The following is a 19,845-nucleotide window of genomic DNA, read 5'->3' as shown; positions in this document are numbered from 1 at the left end:
ATATAGGTGTTATTTTTCTGCTTTTTTTTTTTTTTTTTTTTTTTTTTTTTTTTTTTTTTGCCATAATTACCAGCCCCAATGTAATAAATTAAAATTTCCCCCCATATAAAATAGATTAAAAAAAGCTGAGTCCCTAAGGCAACTATTTATTTTAAGCTGAATTTTTTTTTTGGGGGGGGTGGGGGGGGGGGGGTTTGGAAGTGTAATTTCGCCCGAACACCTCCGTACTAGCCGAGATATGCTCCCCGGAACTTGAACTCCTTATTGTAAACTGCAGGCCGGTCTACTCCCCCAGAGAGTTCTCTTCCTATGTTCTCATTGGCCTGCTACACGGTTATGAGGGACGCATACAAGGCTGTCCCACGGGCAGCACTAGGCTCATCCGATCATTGCCTTATCCACCTAATACCCACCTACAGGAGGCGCCTGGAAACTGCAAAACCGGTCCTAAAATCCAGCAAAGTATGGTCAGATGATGCTAAACTACAACTCCAAGCCTGCTTTGACTGCACGGACTGGAAGGCCCTGGAAGTGCCGGATTTAGAAGAGTGGGCGGACAACATATCCTCGTACATCAGCTTCTGTGAGGACCACTGTATACCAACGAAGACTCGCAAGCACTTCCCGAACGACAAACCGTGGTTCTCTAACAAATTACGGCACCTGAGGAGGAGCAAGGAAGTGGCGTACAAGTCTGGCAACCAGGACGACTATAGGAGGGCAAAAAACATCCTAAACAGAGAACTGAGAGCCGCGAAAAAGAACTATGCAGCAAAACTAGAACAGGACCTCTCCTCGAGAGACTCACGAGCCGTCTGGAAGGGGCTTAAAGCTGCTATGAACTATAAGCCCCCCCATCAACACACAACTCCCAGCACCGAGCTTGCTGAGAGGCTCAGTGAATTCTATTGCAGATTTGAGAACCAGGCGGCACCCACTGGGACTCCTACCACCTCCTCCGAATTAGACGTCCTGCTCCCAAACCTACCTCCCCTGGCTGTGAATGAGGACTAGTGTTGGGCGAACAGTGTTCGCCACTGTTCGGGTTCTGCAGAACATCACCCTGTTCGGGTGATGTTCGAGTTCGGCCGAACACCTGATGGTGTTCGGCCAAACCGTTCGGCCACATGGCCGAACTAAGAGCGCATGGCCGAACGTTCCCCGAACGTTCGGCTAGCGCTGTGATTGGCCGAACGGGTCACGTGGTTCGGGCCCAAACGCGCTCTGGCCGAACTGTCACGTGGTTCGGGTAAACAAATACCCGAACCACGTCATATCTCCGCCATTTGTCTGTGGGTTTAGCTTTGGGTAGGCAGGCAGGGTAGTTCGCGCTCCAGCCACGCTAGCCAGGGTCCCCCCAGTCATTGTGTCGCTGCTGGGAATAGTAGTACACCGCTCGCTCAGCCACACTATATATCATTGTGTTTACTGCCACTCTGTGTACCTCGCTCAGCCACACTATATAGCATTCTGTTTACTGCCACTCTGTGTACCTTGCTCAGCCACACTATATAGCATTGTGTTTACTGCCACTCTGTGTCTGCTGGGAACAGTAGTACACCGCTCGCTCAGCCACACTATATATAGCATTGTGTTTACTGCCACTCTGTGTCTGCTGGGAACAGTAGAACACCGCTTGCTCAGCCACACTATATAGCATTGTGTTTACTGCCACTCTGTGTCTTCTGGGAACAGTACTACACCGCTCGCTCAGCCACACTATATAGCATTGTGTTTACTGCCACTCTGTGTCTGCTGAGAACAGTACTACACCGCTCACTCAGCCACACTATATAGCATTGAGTTTACTGCCACTCTGTGTCTGCTGGGAACAGTAGTACACTGCCGCTCACTCAGTCACCCCATTACTATATAGCATTGCTGGGATCTGTAGTACTCTGCTCACCCACCCATACCATTGTACTGCCAGTCACTGTGTATATTGCTGGGATCTGTAGTACTTCACTCACCGTCAACCACTATATAGCATTGCGTACTCTGCCAGTCAGTGTGTATATTGCTGGGATCAGTAATACTCCACTCAACGTCAACCACTATATGAGCTCACCATGAGTTCCTCAGAGACCTCCGCTGTGAGCAGCACTCCCAACAACAGCAACAGCCAACGCCCCACGCAAGCTATAACATCCACCCCAGCAGCCAGTGGTCAGCAGCAGCCCTCCCCGGAGGAGAACGTTGTGTCCATCGGTCCGGCGCCAGAGCGATTATTGAGGGCTGCCATTGAGGAGATGATGGGGCCTGATGTGGAGGAGGAGGTCGGGCTCAGGCCAGCATCCCAAGTTAATGTTGAGGACGATGAGGGGTCTGTGTTCCATCACGTCTGCTGCTGCTGGGTTAGCGTTGCCGCCCGGTCCCTGTTTATTGAACCTCTTATCTTTATTACATTTATGACTGCATGGCGGTACAAAGCATGCTATCCGCACGCTTCTTGTCCTCCTGCAAGGCCTGGGTTGTTGTGTCTCAAAGCGTGGCCTTCACCTCCTGTTCCATCACGTGTGCTGTTGCTGCTGCTGGGTTAGCGTTGCCGGTCCCTGTTTATGGAACCTCTCATCTTTATTACATTTATGACTGCATGGCGGTAAAAAGCATGCTATCCGCACGCTTCTTGTCCTCCTGCAAGGCCTGGGTTGTTGTGTCTCAAAGCGTGGCCTTCACCTCCTGTTCCATCACGTGTGCTGTTGCTGCTGCTGGGTTAGCGTTGCCGGTCCCTGTTTATGGAACCTCTCATCTTTATTACATTTATGACTGCATGGCGGCAAAAAGCATTGCTATATCCGCACGCTATTTGTCCTCATGCAAGGCCTGGGATGTTGTGTCTCAAAAAGCGTGGCCTTCTCCTCCTGCGCCTCCTCCTGTTCCATCACGTGTTCTGCTGCTTGTGCTGGGTTAGCGTTACCGGTCCCTTTTCCTGGAACCTCTTCTCTGTATTACATTTATGAATTCATGGCGACAAAAAGCATGTTACCTGTGCAAAGAAACATGACATTTTCCACATTTAAAAGACAGTTTTTTCTTTGAAACTTTACAATCAATTTTCTCAAAAACTAGAAGTTCTTTTTCAAATATTTTTTTTCCACTTGTACCCACTCCCAAGGTGCACATACCCTGCAAATTTGGGGTATGTAGCATGTAAGGAAGCTTTACAAAGCACGAAAGTTCGGGTCCCCATTGACTTCCATTATGTTCGGAGTTCGGCACGAACACCCGAACATCGCGGCGATGTTCGGCGAACGTTCGCGAACCCGAACATCTAGGTGTTCGCCCAACACTAATGAGGACGACATCCTCAAGCAACTGTCAAAAATGAATGCGAGGAAAGCCTCAGGCCTAGATGGAGTGTCATCAGCCTGTGTGAAAACTTGTGCACGGCAGCTAGCCCCTATTTTCTCCTCCATCTTCAACAAATCCATCCAGGATGGCAAAGTTCCAGCGTGCTTCAAGAGGTCCACCATCATCCCTGTCCCCAAAAAGCAGGGTGTCTCTGACCTCAACAACTTCAGGCCGGTGGCTCTCACATCCGTCATGAAAACCTTTGAAAGCATGGTTCTGCCCCTCCTAAAACGTTCCACTGAGGCACAGCTGGACCCATACCAGTTTGTATACAGAGCGAACAGATGACGCCATAAACATCTGCCTGGAGCTCGTTAACGAACACCTTGACAAACCAAACTCCAATGCCAGGATCCTCCTACTCAACTTTAGCTCGGCGTTTAATACCATCAGCCCCCAAATACTCCAGGATAACTTGGTTGGCCTTGGTGTCCACCCCACCCTACACCATTGGATCACAGACTTCTTGAGCAACAGATCTCAGGCCGTCAAGCTGGACACTATCATCTCGCAGCCAAGGACCATCTCTCAAGGATGTGTTCTGTCCCCATTCTTCTTCTCCCTATACACCAACAATTGCAGGTCCACAGGGAACTCTGTCAAAGTCATCAAGTTTGCTGATGATACAACAATAGTGGGCCTCCTCTCCGGAAATGACGAGCAGGAATACCGCAAGCAGGTTGACAGAATCTGCCTCTGGTGCAGGGAAAATGGCCTAGTCCTCAATACTGGAAAAACAGTAGAGATGATTGTGGACTTTAGAAAACATGCTGCCACCCCTCCTCCAATCTGCATCGATGGTACAAAAGTGGAAAGGGTTTTCTGCACACGCCTTCTAGGCACTACAATCTCCAAGGACCTAACTCGGAAAGCCAACACATCCTCCACTCAGAGGAAAGCCCAGCAGAGGCTATTCTTTTTACGCCAACTGAAGAAGTTCCCGGGCCCGGGAGCTTCTGACGAACTTCTACACAGCCACAAATGAATCTGTCCTCTGCTCCTCCATCCTTGTCTGGTACGCTGGCGCCTCCGCCAGCGACAGTCACAAACTACAGAGGGTCATAAGAGCAGCCGAAAAAATCATTGGGAAATCACTCCCCTCACTGACCAACTCTACAACTCCAAACTTTGCTCCAGAGCTCTGAGGATCGTCAATGACCCGTCTCACCCAGGCTTCCGCTTCTTCCAGCGGCTCCCCCTGGGCCGGAGATTCCGGTCCATCTACACCAAGACTGAAAGACACAGGAATAGCTTCTTTCCCTCAGCTGTAAACTCTTTGAACTCTGGGAACTTTCTTACCTGTCCCAATCAAGTAGCATTCGGTAGCACGACTGCACTGCTGCACATCTTACACCTTACATACTTGAGCTCTAACTTGTGTTAACATGTATGGTTAATCGCTGTATCTGTACTGTTTACTGTATTGTTTTTTGTACTGTATTATATTGTATGTTTTATTCCACACATAGCCCTGTACATGCCAAAACCAATTCCGAGTTTGACCTAGTCGTGCTTGGCGAAATAAATGATTCTGATTCTTAATGATGATTATGTACTTGTATATGTATGTATTTTGTATGTGTAATATACTTTTTGGCCACAAGATGGCGCTAGTGAACACTTCGTTATAGGAAGTGATCACTTTATTTATTTATTAATTTTATTTTATTTTTTTACACTTTATTGAAAAGTAACAATTTCCTGTTTTTGTGAATGGACATAGCCGCTGTTCGCGGTCACGTTCATTCACTTCCCCAATCACTCAGCATGGGATCGCGACGGAAAGGGCGGCGGTAGCAGCGCGCACGCGCGACGTATTCAAACGTCATGTTGCTAGGGTAAAGCATGACGCTTTAATATGTTAGTGTGTCATTAAATGGTTAAAGAGACTGGAAAAATGCAAGCTTGCAAAAAATTTCATTTGTGAACTAAAACATTTTAGTTTTGAAAGTCACTTCTTTACGATATGCATAGTTAGATAATAAATGTTATCATCTTAAACGCATGCATTTAAAATGGGCGCAGTGAGAAAAGGGCTTGGCTTGATAACGAAATGGCGCGGGTGGATAACGAAATCTGATAACGATAAACATCGTTGCCAAACTTGGTTAACGATAAATACCATTGCAATTACAGACAGAAAATAATAATGAAAAGATATTAACGTTAAAAATCACTACGTATTTCAACAATACAGCTTAACCCAACCCTACTCTCACACAGTGGTTTCCCCTGGTGGTGCCTAAAACTAACCACTCCCATGGTGGCGCCTAACCCTAATTCCCCCCCCCCCCCGGTGGTGCCTAACCCTAGCCCCTCAGTGCCTAACCCTAATCACCTCCCGTGGTGTTGCCTAAACTAACCTGCCTGGCGTTCTATTAAGATCGCCAGGGAGGCTGCGGGAGGGGTTTTTTTTAATAAAAAAAAAACTATTTCATGCAGCCAACTGAAAGTTGGCTGCATGAAAGCCCACTAGAGGGCGCTCCGGAGGCGTTCTTCCGATCGCCTCCGGCGCCCAGAATAAACAAGGAAGGCCGCAATGAGCGGCCTTCCTTGTTTTGCTTCCCTCGTCGCCATAGCGACGAGCGGAGTGACGTCATGGACGTCAGCCGCCTCCGATCCAGCCCTTAGCGCTGGCCGGAACTTTTTGTTCCGGCTACGCTGGGCTCAGGCGGCTGGGGGGACCCTCTTTCGCCGCTGCTCGCGGCGGATCACCGCAGAGCGGCGGCGATCAGGCAGCACACGCGGCTGGCAAAGTGCCGGCTGCGTGTGCTGCTTTTTACTTGAGCCAAATCGGCCCAGCAGGGCCTGAGCGGCAGGCTCCGGCGGTACTGGACGAGCTGAGCTCGTCCAGACCGCCCAGTAGGCTAACTGCCTCCCGGGTGGTGCCTAACCTTAACCACTACCCCTGGTGTAGCCTAGCTCTAACCACTCCCTCTGCAGAAACACACTTTTACACATAGAAACGATAATATCTTTGATAACGTAAAATCTGTACATAGAAACGAAATAATATGACAAACTATAAGGTTGCAAGCTTCTAAAACGAGAACTACTTTAAAAACTATAATGTTCTAATGTTAACAATATTTTTCGCTGCACCCTTTTTTTTCACTGTATTAATGATAATTGCATTAAAGTCTATGGCGGCGCCCCTTTCGCCCACCCTCGTCCTATACACTTTTTTTCCTGCTACCTTCTAAACCAAGGCTTACAATTCTAATCAATTACTAGGTGGAGCAAGTGAATATCCCACAAATCCTATAGTTCTGTGAAGAGATCAGAAATGTACTAAGATTTGTGCTTGTCACATTTCCAGTGTACAGCTGTCTGACAATAGGATATATCTGGCTCTGTATTAATACTTACCTTCAAGACTGTATAGATCATTTTGTTGTGATTAGTAATAACGTTATTGGGGAATGAAAGGGAGGAACGCTGAAAGGTGAAAATTGCTCTGGTCCACCAGGGGAAAAATCCCTCAGTGGTGAAGTGGTTAAGTTTTTAGGTAGGCCTGAATCAATGATATAAAAGAAATGTACCGTATTTGCATTGTCTCTGCATTGTGACTGCAGTAGTACAAATTCTAGTTTGGTAAACTCTCAGGAATCCTTACTATCTGAATCCTTTTACCACGAAATAGCACACACTTTAACTACTCCTTACGACCGCATCGCGCCGATTGGCGCGAATGTTGCGGCTCCTCCAGGACCGCGTAACGCCAATTGGCATCAAGTCTTGGAGGCGTGTTTTGCTGGGGATCATGCGCCGATGCATGCACATCCCCGCTTGAATGACGGAGCGGACCTCCGTCATCAGTCTCCCAGCCGCTAGGAGACTAATAGAAAGTGAAACAGCCATTTATTTACTCTGTACAGCGATGCGATCTACGGCAGGGCTTTACTGGCAGCGGTGTCACTTACTGTAGTTATCCGCTGGGGAGGCACAAGAGTGTTCGGCTCTCATAGGCTGATGCCTATGACAGCCGATCACTGTCAGTTGCGTAGCCAGTTGCATTTGGCAGGATCACTTAGGTAGTGTATTGGCTTTCAGCCCTGGAGATCCTTAGAAGAGCAATCTTTTTGTATTTGTGTTTTCCAGGCAATACTAGAAGCTCATTACATGGACAATGGATTTTGGGGCCACTGTAATCCTGACGTTGGTTCTTAGTGTCACTTGGCTCATATTTTCCATCAGGAGGACATATAAAAGGCGCAAGAACCTCCCCCCTGGTCCCACCCCTCTTCCCTTCTTGGGAAATGTACTACAGCTGAACAGGAAAGATCTGCCGAAGTCATTTATACAGGTGAGTGTCTTTGGTGTAACTCACGATTTACAAAGAATATGTGAAATAATAGATTCCAGATAAGTGTTGTTCCTGTTTTGCCGATGAGCAAAAAAATCTCCAAACATTCAAAACTCCACCAACCCAAAAAGGAAATTACACTGAGCCAATTAAAGCCTCTATCTATCCAGCTGCCAAGTAAATGGAAGATATGGGTCTGACTGACTCCATTTCCTTCTCTTCCTCATCTCTAGGGATGTTCAATGAGATGTAAATAATTCTTAATGAATGCAAATGTTATGGTAATTTAATGCAAAGTTATGCAGCTTGAAAATGGACTGATTAGATGCAGCAGATGCATACATTTGCATCATATTTGTACCTCATTGACCATCCTCATTCACCCGTGTTGATAACATTATGGCCCATATGCAATTAACTTACTCATGAGTTTTCTCCCAGGAGATCATTTTTCATCTTGTATTTTAAAATAACTTTTCAGCACTTTGCAATTGAAAAAGTACCAAAAAAGTAGGTGAAAAACAACTATAAAAATGATTTTGAGTATTTTTTTCCTTGCTGGTGATTTAAAATGTATTTTTTTTACAAGGTGTGGAACTATCCCCTAGGAGGAAACTCCCATAAAAGGGCAGCAGTTTTCTCTTTTTTGCAACCATTTTCAAACTCTGTTACCTGCTGCCGACTAAGGCTGAGTTCACACCCACCAGAGTTCTGTGCCATGGACAGTAACAGTGGATCCTATGTGTGATGGGCTGTGACCATCCCATTTGCTCACACACTCCATTGTTGTCCATTGTGATGGACTATCTATAACCGGTCTAACTTCCATCCCGTGTCCTGAAAAGTTCCTGTGTCCCAAAAAGTGCTTTGCATTACATTACCACAGTGTTTCCCAACCGCTGTTCCGCGGCACACTAGTGTGCCGCGGAACGTTGCCTGGTGTGCCGTGCTCTTATCCCCCCTCCCGCCCGTCCCTGCGGCCGCCGCTGTTATTACCTTAGCAGCGGCCGCTCTCCCCTCTCCAGACCATGTATATGCTAGCAGCGTATCTCCGGCTGCTCTGTGTGATGCACTGATGCGGAAGGAGGCAGGGCTCGGTTACCATAGTAACGGCGATACATATCGCCGTTACAGGAAGCCGCTGCCCTCCTTTCTTCCGCATCAGTGCATCACACAGAGCAGCCGGAGATACGCTGCTTGAATATACACGCGCCGGAGAGGGGAGAGCGGCCGCTGTTAACAAGGTAATAACAGTGGCGGCCGCGGGGTCGGGCGGGAGGCACTAAACTGGCTATACTGGGGCACTATTCTGGGGTACTATACTGGCTATCCTGGGGCACTAAACTGGCTATACTGGGGCACTATTCTAGCTATACTGGGGCACTATTCTGGCTATACTGGGGCACTATACTAGCTATACTGGGGGGCTATACTGGGGCACTATACTGGCTATACTGGGGCACTATACTGGGGCACTAAACTGGCTATACTGGGGCACTATTCTGGGGTACTATACTGGCTATCCTGGGGCACTAAACTGGCTATACTGGGGCACTATTCTAGCTATACTGGGGCACTATTCTAGCTATACTGGGGCACTATTCTGGCTATACTTGGGCACTATACTAGCTATACTGGGGGGCTATACTGGGGCACTATACTGGCTATACTGGGGCACTATACTGGGGCACTAAACTGGCTATACTGGGGCACTATTCTGGGGCACTATACTAGCTATACTGGGGCACAATACTGGCTATACTGGGGGGGCTATACTGGGGTACTATACTGGCTATACTGGGGCACTATACTGGCTATACTGGGGCACTATACTAGCTATACTGGGGGGCTATACTGGGGCACTATACTGGCTATACTGGGGCACTATACTGGGGCACTAAACTGGCTATACTGGGGCACTATTCTAGCTATACTGGGGCACTATTCTGGCTATACTGGGGCACTATACTAGCTATACTGGGGGGCTATACTGGGGCACTATACTGGCTATACTGGGGCACTATACTGGGGCACTAAACTGGCTATACTGGGGCACTATTCTGGGGCACTATACTAGCTATACTGGGGCACAATACTGGCTATACTGGGGGGGCTATACTGGGGCACTATACTGGCTATACTGGGGCACTATACTAGCTATACTGGGGGGCTATACTGGGGCACTATACTGGCTATACTGGGGCACTAAACTGGCTATACTGGGGCACTATTCTGGGGCACTATACTAGCTATACTGGGGCACTATACTAGCTATACTGGGGCACAATACTGGCTATACTGGGGGGCTATACTGGGGTACTATACTGGCTATACTGGGGCACTATACTGGCTATACTGGGGCACTATACTAGCTATACTGGGGGGCTATACTGGGGCACTATACTGGCTATACTGGGGCACTATACTGGGGCACTAAACTGGCTATACTGGGGCAGTATTCTGGGGCACTATACTAGCTATACTGGGGCACAATACTGGCTATACTGGGGGGCTATACTGGGGTACTATACTGGCTATACTGGGGCACTATACTGAGGCAACTAAACTCCCTACACTGGGGCAACTATGCCAGCTATGCAGCCGCACCCCAGCCCCCCCCCCCCCCATAGCGGCACTGTCCACTAGGTCGCGCAAACAACCGGGGGCCGCATCGCCCCCACCGTGCGCGCGCGCCGTTCCCCGGAGAAAAATTTGGTCAGACAGTGTTCCCCGGGCCGGAAAAGGTTGGGAAACACTGCATTACCACAATGAGCATAGACACAAGACATGTGACCCATTGAACAACTTGGTCCATTGTTTTCCCATGAAAAAAACTGACCGATTTTTAAAGTTGGCCGAACATGTATCGCTTATGCAAGCCAATCAACTATCAATTCAGTAATTTTGTTGAATCGGATTAAAATCGGTGCTGCAAATGTCTGCTTTATTCATGATTCAACACAATTTCGGGCCTACCAGCTGCAGGGGAGGAGGCAGGATACAAGAAGGAAGTTTTAAAATCACATTTGGTAAAAACAAACAGGTGTTTCATCCACCACTTCTATACACTGTTTATATTCAAACTGATTGTGATCAGAAACTGCAACATTCTTTTTTTAAGTTTTTTTCTTTGAGCTTTAAAGTTTGAGATGACTTGTTCCCATAGGGAAATACCTGTCATTTTCCACCTCGGGGTACGTATATAATACCTTCTCAAAGGAGCAGAAAATTCACATCAACAAAATGACAGCTTATAACTGATTAAAGGACTTCACTCATGCGATCAGCCTTAATTGCCTACAGCAAACATTCTGGTTGTTCACTCTACCATACACTTCAATAGGCTCTATCCCTAGCTCCCCTCTTGGGGAGGGACATTGATACCACCTTCAAAACACATAATTTGAGGTAGGCTGGATCAACGTTATGGGCTGTATGCACGTTTAGTGAGTCATAGTGCACCACTTTGATAGGTCTTCTAGGATGGTAAACATGAAGTTGTGGTTCTTGAAAGAAAACGGGCAAATTATATCCATGATGGACGGAAAGGACTCAATGGATACAAGAGAACCAGGGGCCAATAGTGTAGTATGTTAACACTAAAAAGTATAGAAAATAACACATTTTGGGTTGCAAGCATCCTGCAAACAGAGCATTTCCTGCCTCTGTTTGGGTCTGAAGGTTGCTCTTCTGGTGATTTTTGATAGATCCTGATAAAACAGGAACTACTAACATGACAACTTCTCAGCAGAGGTGTAAGAACTATACTTGAGGGTGGAGGCACCCAAAACACTATACAACCATTAAAAACTGTTTAAAAGAACACTATCAAACCAAGTGTTCTAATATGGCATTGTACAAATAATGTTTAAGTAGCTGTGTACACATTTTCCTACTTTTCATGTTAAATATCAGAGGCAAAAGCTTTAATTGTATGTAGGATTTAGCTCTATTAGAACAAATCATTCTCAAAAGTGATGTCTGCTTCAATGCACAGCCAGTGTTTTTGTGTTTGCATATCAGACCACAGAGTATTTTTCTCTGAAAGCAAAAAAAGTATGAAAGGCTGTGGTGTCACACACAATTACAAATGTTTATAACAAGTTACATTTCCTCTGCTCTCTGCAGACAGCTCAGTCAGAGACACAAGACACAGTACGCAGGCAGCTGCAGCTGCTAAAAGCTTTCTCTCACACACAGTGTAAACAGATGCACTGTGAGGGAATTCCCCTTTTCCCTCATGGTTCCTTCTTTCCCAGTCACTCTCTTCTTGCTTATTAGGATGTATACCAGAGGCACCAACGTAGTATAAAAACTGTTTAAAAACTGTTTAAAAAGAGGAGGTAGTGGTGGATTTACCTCCTCCAAGAAGACACCAAAAAGTGTTGGTTTATAGTAAATATCAATTTATTCATAAAACTCCAAAAGGGCAATGCGTTTTGCAGGTTTGATCCCACTTTGATCCCACTTCATCAGGCAATAACAACGAAGAACAAAGCGCCTCTGAATAAATTGTTTACTATAAAAAAAATGTTGGTGTCTTCTTGGAGGAGGTAAGTCTACCATCGCCTCCTCTTTTGAAACTGTTTTTAAATGTTTTTTTTTACTACGTTGGCGCCTCTGTTACACATCCCAGTGTATTGTCTAGTCCACTCTTGGTGGAGGGGCGTTGCCCCATCTTTCCAAGCTACAGAGAGCGACTTCTTAACCTCTTGACGACCAGCTAACGCCGATTGGCGTAAACTGGTCGTCTGCGGGTTACCATGGAAACGGCCGCTCGATCGAGCGGCCTTTCCATGTCAGTTCACGGAAGGTGTCTCCGTGAACAGCCGGAGAGCCGCCGATCGCGGCTCGCCGGCAAAATGTAAACAGGCGGGGAAGAAACCCTCGCTGTCTACATCATACGGCGCTGCGGCGCTGCTAAGGCAGATCGGCGATCCCCGGCCTCTGATTGGCCGGGGATCACCGGCATATGATAGGCTGAAGCCTATCCTTCATTCCCGTCCTGCGCAGCTCACAGGGGGAGGGAGAGGGAGGGAGCGGGTGAGAGGGCGCAGAACGCTGCCGAGGGGGGGCTTTGAAGAGCCCCCCCCGCCCCCGCTAAGCAAATGCAGCCGGCGGCGATCAGACCCCCCCAGCAGGACATCGCCCTAGTGGGGAAAAAAGGGGGGTAGTCTGATCGCCCTGCTGCACTCCTGATTGGTGCTGCGGGCTGTAGAGCCCACGCAGCACCGATCAGTGAAAAATCCCCAGGTTGGCAAGTGGTTAAGTGTGGTCAGGTCTAATCTCCCCACCTGCCACATTGCAGTGGTTGCCTTTGTGGTGGGTATGGGAGGGGGGATACATTCATTTTTGCCCAGAGACCCATTTTGCCTAAAACCATCCCTCTAGATGTTTGTCTTTTCACAGACATTTCAAAATTGTCCTCAGTGACCTAAACTAATTTTTTTTTAGAGTAATATATTTATTAGCTCTCGTTTTGCAAGCACTTTGTTTTATTACAGGCGAATTCAGCTAACTTTTTTATTTTTTATTTCATAGTCTCTGTAACGTATGTTTTTAGGAGGGAAGTTTTTTTGAGGAAGCGGAAGTGCCGCAAAACTGCTGTTAGGCCGCCATTTTAATTGCTGCGTGTATATCTTGTGCTGGTAATGGTGTCATTGGTGGATAAATCCATTCTTCGCACCGCTCTGCATCCACATCTCCCCTTTGTGAATCCCTGCACTGGCTCCCTATCCGTCTCAGGATAAGTTTCAAGATTCTATGCCTGGCGTATAAATCTGTGCACAAAACATGCCCTACCTACATCTCGGAGCTTGTTCACAAGTATACACCAGGTCGCCCCCTCCGTTCCTCCAACGACCTTCGCCTCACCACCCTGCGCATTTCACACTCCCATGCCCGCCTGCAGGATTTCTCAAGAGCTGCCCCCACCCTCTGGAATGCCCTTCCACCACCCATCAGACTTGCTCCCTCTTTCAACACATTCAAGCAAGCCCTCAAAACCCACCTCTTTATGATGGCCTACCCACCTCCTACCACACAGTAACTCTCTAAGGAATATTTAACAGCCCCCCCTAGTGTTTCCACCCCTCCCTTTAGATTGTAAGCCTCTGGCAGGGTCCTCCACTCCCTAGTGTAATCTACAGGATCATGTGCTCCTGTCCTATGACAGCCTGTACTTGTATTACTGGGCCTACCTAACCAGCCTATATTGCATGATCATGTATTTTGTACAATTTGTATGTATAACTTTGTTCTGTGTATAACCCTATGTATGTCATCCTTGTATCATTGTATATATTTATTGTTCAGCGCTGCGTAATATGTTGGCACTTTATAAATACAATAAATAATAATAATAATAATAATAAATAAATCTCTTAAGCATTATGGATGATGCATCTTCTACCTTTTCTACTGTAATCCTGAAATACTTCTACTATGTGTGAACACCTCAGGAGTGATCAACAATCACTTGAAGGTCCAACAGTGCATTTGGTGGCGACTCTGTGTTCTTTCTAGTTTCAAATTGTTTTTAGGAGGGGTTCCTTTTACACTGGAAATTTGGGTGCCCAGGAAAGCCGATAGTAGAATATCAGTAAATTTACTGATATTCTACTATTAAAGTGTAAAGAAGGATCATAAAATATCAGTATTAAATATCAATATTTACTGTAGCTGAACCTAGCCTTACCCTCACACAAGGGGGTTAACCTTAACCCTTAACCCCTAACCACACACACACACACACACACACACACACACACACACACACACACACTACCTGATGCCTAACCCTAACACCCACCCCTTGCACAAACACCCTACCTGATGCCTAACCCTAACACCCACTCCTTGCACAAACACCCTACCTGATGCCTAACCCTAACACCCACCCCTTGCACAAACACCCTACCTGATGCCTAACCCTAACACCCACCTCTTGCACAAACACTCTACCTGACGCCTAACCCTAACCAACCCCCTAGCATTGGCTCTCCTCTTCTCCTCCTCAGTCTTGGTAGTCTCACTGCATGCCCGGCACCCGATGCATGTCATGTAATCAGGGGCCAGAGGGGACAGCATAGAGCAAGCGGCTGCTGGGAGGAGGAGTAGAATTGACAAAAACAGATAAATATATTTACTCAGCGCTTCTCTGCATATAGGTAGGGAGATGAAAGAGAAGCAGCCCCCCCCTTTCTTATAGTCGTGGGTGTCAGGCGGCATTTTGTCACGCCCCTTTACATGCTTTCCTTAGCTGTAAAATGTGTGATTACAATTACATGATGTTGGTTTGGCTCTAGCTTGCAAAGGTTTATGGCGATGTATTTACCGTCCACCTGGGAAGCAGAACAGTGGTCATCCTGCATGGATACGAAGCTGTAAAGGAGGCTCTAGTGGAGAATTCAGAAGCCTTTGGTGATCGAGCTAAAGTCCCTGGAGCGCAGATTGTGTTTAAAGGTTACGGTATGTCACAGCTCTATTCTTGTTTTACACTTACCCACATCGAGGGAAGCATTTGGATGGTTCAGAAGCTTTCTGATACATCTTGGAGCCCAAAGCTGCTGTGTACGAGCCCTCTGAATGTTCTCCTCCAAATATCCAGTGTATATAAGCTGTGTGTTTTAACATCTTGTTAAAGGGAGGGGGAAGAAGCCAAGAAGCCTACACATGCTCAGAGAGGACCTGCAGACTTCCTCTTCCCGGGTCACATTGCGACTTTATGTCAGAGTCGCTGATCCCATGTAATGGATAGCGGCCAGCCCCGGGAGCAGGAGAGCTTACCTAAGGGGCTGGTAAGTGTCTCCTCTTAAACAAATAGTCGTGGGTATGCTTATATGCGTACCCACAAAGTCTGAGGAAGGCTTATTAGCCAAAAGCTTACTTTTTGTTTTCCGCTAAGTTAGCCAACAAATGGTATCATCCTGATTCAAAACTTCTTGCTTTTACTGATTTACATCGTACAACACTCTACGGCTCAGAACATATCTATCAGAACTATATTTAGATCTGTTCTCTAGTTTCGGCGTTCCCCTGAAGACGGCGAACGCCGAAACTAGTCGGGACAAGAGCGGGCAGCACGGAGGAAGGGTCGATTGGTGAGGTCCTAGTACCACTTATAGTGGGAAGCGTTAGAAGCGGAAGAGGGTCCTAAGCGGATTGGGACCCTGTTGAAGTAAGTGCCCACCCTGTATACCCTGTACTGCTTTTATCCAGAAAATAAAGGAATTGATATTCTCCACTAAAAACATCCCTGTTCATTTGTTTGCACCTTGAGTGCATACAGGTGGTGGAGTGGAGAAAACATCATACACAGAAGAGTACATCTGCGCTGTGCAACTATACTTGTATATCTACCTTTAGATGTGAGGATTCATCCCAGCACAGCACCAACGTATTCTCAGTTAATTGGGGCGCCACGGTACAAATTCTAAAATAAACTAATACAAAGAACTCCTGTTGCAACCTTTAAGCTGGCATAAAGATGGAGCAAGGGATGTAGAGCCACATAGTCATGTATCTAAAACTTGATATAGGAATGCAAGGATTCTTGCCACTCAGTAGACACGGTCCCTGTATGCCTTCCAAGGCTACAACTCAAGATGAGGTTAGCTGGGACCTCCCATGGAAATGTCAAGTGTGTGGTCTCCCTCAAAGGATGCACCACTGTGCATATAGTGGGGGCACTGTGGGGTTTACTCAGAGTAGTGACTCTAGTATAAGCCGAGACCACCACTTTTGGGCCACTTTTTTTGGCCCAAAAATTAGGGTTATACTCGGGTATATAAGAATAAGAACCTTCTAGTGTAAGCAATGTATAATATAGATGCCAGAGAAGGGATTATACTGGCATTCTGAATATGTCAGTATTTTTACATGTAGAGTGGTAAACCATGTACTACTTTTTGATGCAAAAATCCTGACATAATTAGAATGCCAAGAAAGTTAAGAAAACCTTAGAGCCTGGTGTTGGAAACTCAGAGGCTGCTGTGTGTTTGATTCACTCCTAGCCTAGTTGGCTATGAAATGTTTTCCCTCATCAAAGTACTAAATAGAGTGCTCATTCAATGAATATTCTTTAGTACATCAGGCTCGAGACCAGTGATGGCTAACCTTGGCACTCCAACTGTGACACAAAACTACAAATCCCATCATGCCTCTGCCTCCCTGAGTTATGCTTAGAGCTGTCAGAGTATTGCAATGCCTCATGGGACTTGTAGTTCCACCACAGCTGGAGTGCCAAGGTTAGCCATCACTGCTCTAGACTCTGAACCACATAAGTAAATCTGTATTTGCACATACACTAGAAATATACAGTAGAAGTAATTGTATATAAGCCCCAATGTCTTTAACTTTAAAATGTTAGGCCAATAATTGTGAACAGGCGTTTGTTATACCAATAGGAGTGATGATTAGTAACGGAGAACGCTGGAAACAGCTTCGCCGCTTCTCATTGACCACCTTGAGGAATTTTGGGATGGGGAAGAGAAGTGTGGAGGAACGGATACAGGAGGAATCTCTCTGTCTCACTGAGGTTTTAAGAAGCCAAGCAGGTGGGTTTAAGACATTCAGTTAATTGCTTTTCATAATTCCCAATAAAGAAACCATTTCATCAATGGGGCTCACAATTAGTGGCATAACTACAATTCATGGGGCCTCCTAGTTAAAGTTTGATAGGGCCACACAATGTTCACACCCTTCCCTTGCCTTCCCTTGGTGCCCTTCAGGGCTTTGGGGCCCATCTCAACAAGGGTCATAAAACAAGTGTGGCCATCATGATCTTCACAGCCATAACAAGTGTAGCCACAAAAACACCCAATCTGAAGTATAGTCTCCGGTATCTGAGGAAGGGAAGGTTGGTAGTTGGGGCTCCCCACAGCTCTGGCCCCCTCTGTGTTTGCCGGGACTGCTCCCCTCTAGTTACGCCCCTGCTCACAATTTCTTAGTATTGGCATTTTTGCTATACTTCATGAACCATTGGCACACATAGTCCACATAGAAAATAAAATAATAACCTGGATTTATTGTGTAAGTACCATAGACCTTCTAAATGTGCATCCAAGTAGTTTTATTATATAACTTTGCAATCTTAAAGTGGACCTCCATGTGTGTATCACATGTCAAATGGGTCCTCTTCTCCTGTAAATTTATAATTAGCTGCTGGGTCAGCCATGTTAGTGTCCACCGGATTCTGGCATGTAGCCCCGCCCCTTTTTGAAAAATACCATGGTATTTTTTCTACTCCAGATAGAGAAAACACAAAGGCCTTTTTCAGCAGGGGGTGGGATTATGTGCTGGGAGGCAGTGGACATGGAACTCTGGGAGTGATTCATAAGAAGACCCAGCAGGCAGGGGTCGAGTCCTGACAGAGGAGTGGAGAGGAGTATTAGGCAGAGCAGCAGGGAAGGGCGGACGTCTCCCCCCCCCCCCCCCTTCCCTCACCTTGGTGCTCCTCTTCCTGGCTCTCTCCTCCATAACGATTGCGGCAATGGCTGGCAGCGGCATCAGTGGGCGGGACTTACCTCCTCCAGTGTTCCGGCGAGTTGACGCTGTGCGTGCCGCTGCTCTGGTCTTCACTAGACCAGACTAGCTGCACGAACCTGGATACATATACTGGGGGCACCTATACACCTGGCTACATATACTGGGCACATATACACCTGGCTCATGAAGTCAGTTGGTCTTAACAAGGAATGCCAACCTAATGTCTTCTTATTCCTGGACAAGATGTTAACAAAATCTGGACAAACAGAATTTTCGGACAGACGGTTGGGGGCATGGAGTTATTAGCAGGTCATGTAAGGGACTCCTCAGTGGAGCGAAATAGTGGTCATGCTGTCAGTTGTATATCAGCTGCTGTCACTTTCAACTGAATGTGCAAGGTAATATCCATGCTTGCCAATGGCTCAAGTGGGCCAGTGGCGGACAAAGCCAACAGTGGGAACCTGTGCAGAATAAATGAAGGGCCCCATGTTAGTGGCCTTAATCATAACAGATTACGGTTGGATCCAAATAATATTGAGAACATAAAAGTACATGACTCTAGGTTACATTCTGTAGGCACTGTGTTAAAATACACACATTTCATACTTGTGTATGACTGGGCCACAAGCAAATATCACTGTTCCTCCGGGGTTTCATAGAGTTCTACACAGAAGAGCCTACAGAATAATCATGCCCTAATTGTGGTGCAGCTGCATGGGCCCTAGAGGGCATGGCGTTCCTGTGCTGCAGCACGGCCTGCACGGGCCTATGTCCGCCTCCGAAGTGGGCGATATTACAGTGTAACAGTGTGCTGACCAGGAAGCTGTTATGGGGTAATGGCCATTTTCAAAATGTAGGCCAGAGAATGCCATTGATCACAGTGGACAAACAGGACACAGGAGATGAGAAAGATATTGATGAGTATACTACACAAGAGGTAAGTATAATGTGTTTATGTTTATTTTGACTTTTAATTTTCAGTGCAGGTTCTCTTTAAAATTGACAATGGCAAGGAAAAAAAGTGACACTTAGAGTAGCACCCCAGCACTCAGGACCTGCAGTGCACACTACCCACTTAAATTAAATTTGCTCAATACATTTTTATGGGTGCATCACAAAAAAAAAAGATGGACAGTTCGGGTAGCTGGAAAAAAACCTTACAGACTGTCTGTCATAAGACGGAAAGTTGGCAACACTGGTTTTAACAATCTCGGTGCCATAATGGTTTAGACAGTTATCCATAATGGTAGAACTGTGAAATGTATTTTTTTGGTGAGGGTAGAAAAGTGAAATTATTAAATTGCTTTAAGTGTTACTTTCTTGGTGACATATTTGTTTTTAATAACCACTTTACAGACTGAAACAAAGATCAACACAAAACTTTATAATTTTCTTCTAGGTTCACCCTTTGACCCCACCTACTTGGTGACCTTGGCAGTTTCTAATGTCATTTGCTCCATTGTCTTCGGTCAACGTTTTGATTATGATGACGAGAACTTTCTTGGTCTTCTTGCCATGCTTAAAGCTTCCTTCAGAATAAGAAATTCCATTGCTGGTCTGGTAAGGTCACTATGTATCCAGCTTCTGTTAGACACTTGAAATGAGAGGAGAGGGGACATTATGTGCAAGTATCAGATTTTTGTAAAATCAGAAATCACAGCACCCCTGTCCTAGACTTGATCATGGCTAATAGCTATGTG

General features: G+C 46.4%; 1 protein-coding gene across 1 annotated transcript in view; it reads left to right on the top strand.

The window, feature by feature from the left end:
- The window catches only part of LOC137529005 (cytochrome P450 2C8-like), a 190,139-nt gene that overhangs the window by 126,690 nt on the left and 43,604 nt on the right, over window positions 1-19,845 (top strand). Inside the window, exons 3-6 of the mRNA XM_068250862.1 lie at window positions 7,453-7,657; window positions 14,965-15,127; window positions 17,065-17,214; window positions 19,545-19,705. Coding sequence (XP_068106963.1) covers window positions 7,481-7,657; window positions 14,965-15,127; window positions 17,065-17,214; window positions 19,545-19,705 — 651 coding nt within the window. The 5' untranslated portion in view covers window positions 7,453-7,480. The remainder of the gene's footprint in view (window positions 1-7,452; window positions 7,658-14,964; window positions 15,128-17,064; window positions 17,215-19,544; window positions 19,706-19,845) is intronic.

Source organism: Hyperolius riggenbachi, chromosome 8 (genome assembly GCF_040937935.1).
Source record: "Hyperolius riggenbachi isolate aHypRig1 chromosome 8, aHypRig1.pri, whole genome shotgun sequence".
In the NCBI taxonomy this organism is placed as follows: Eukaryota; Metazoa; Chordata; class Amphibia; order Anura; family Hyperoliidae; genus Hyperolius; species Hyperolius riggenbachi.
The sequence above is the reverse complement of the archived record's forward strand: the minus strand, read 5'-3'. Positions and strand labels throughout refer to the sequence as shown.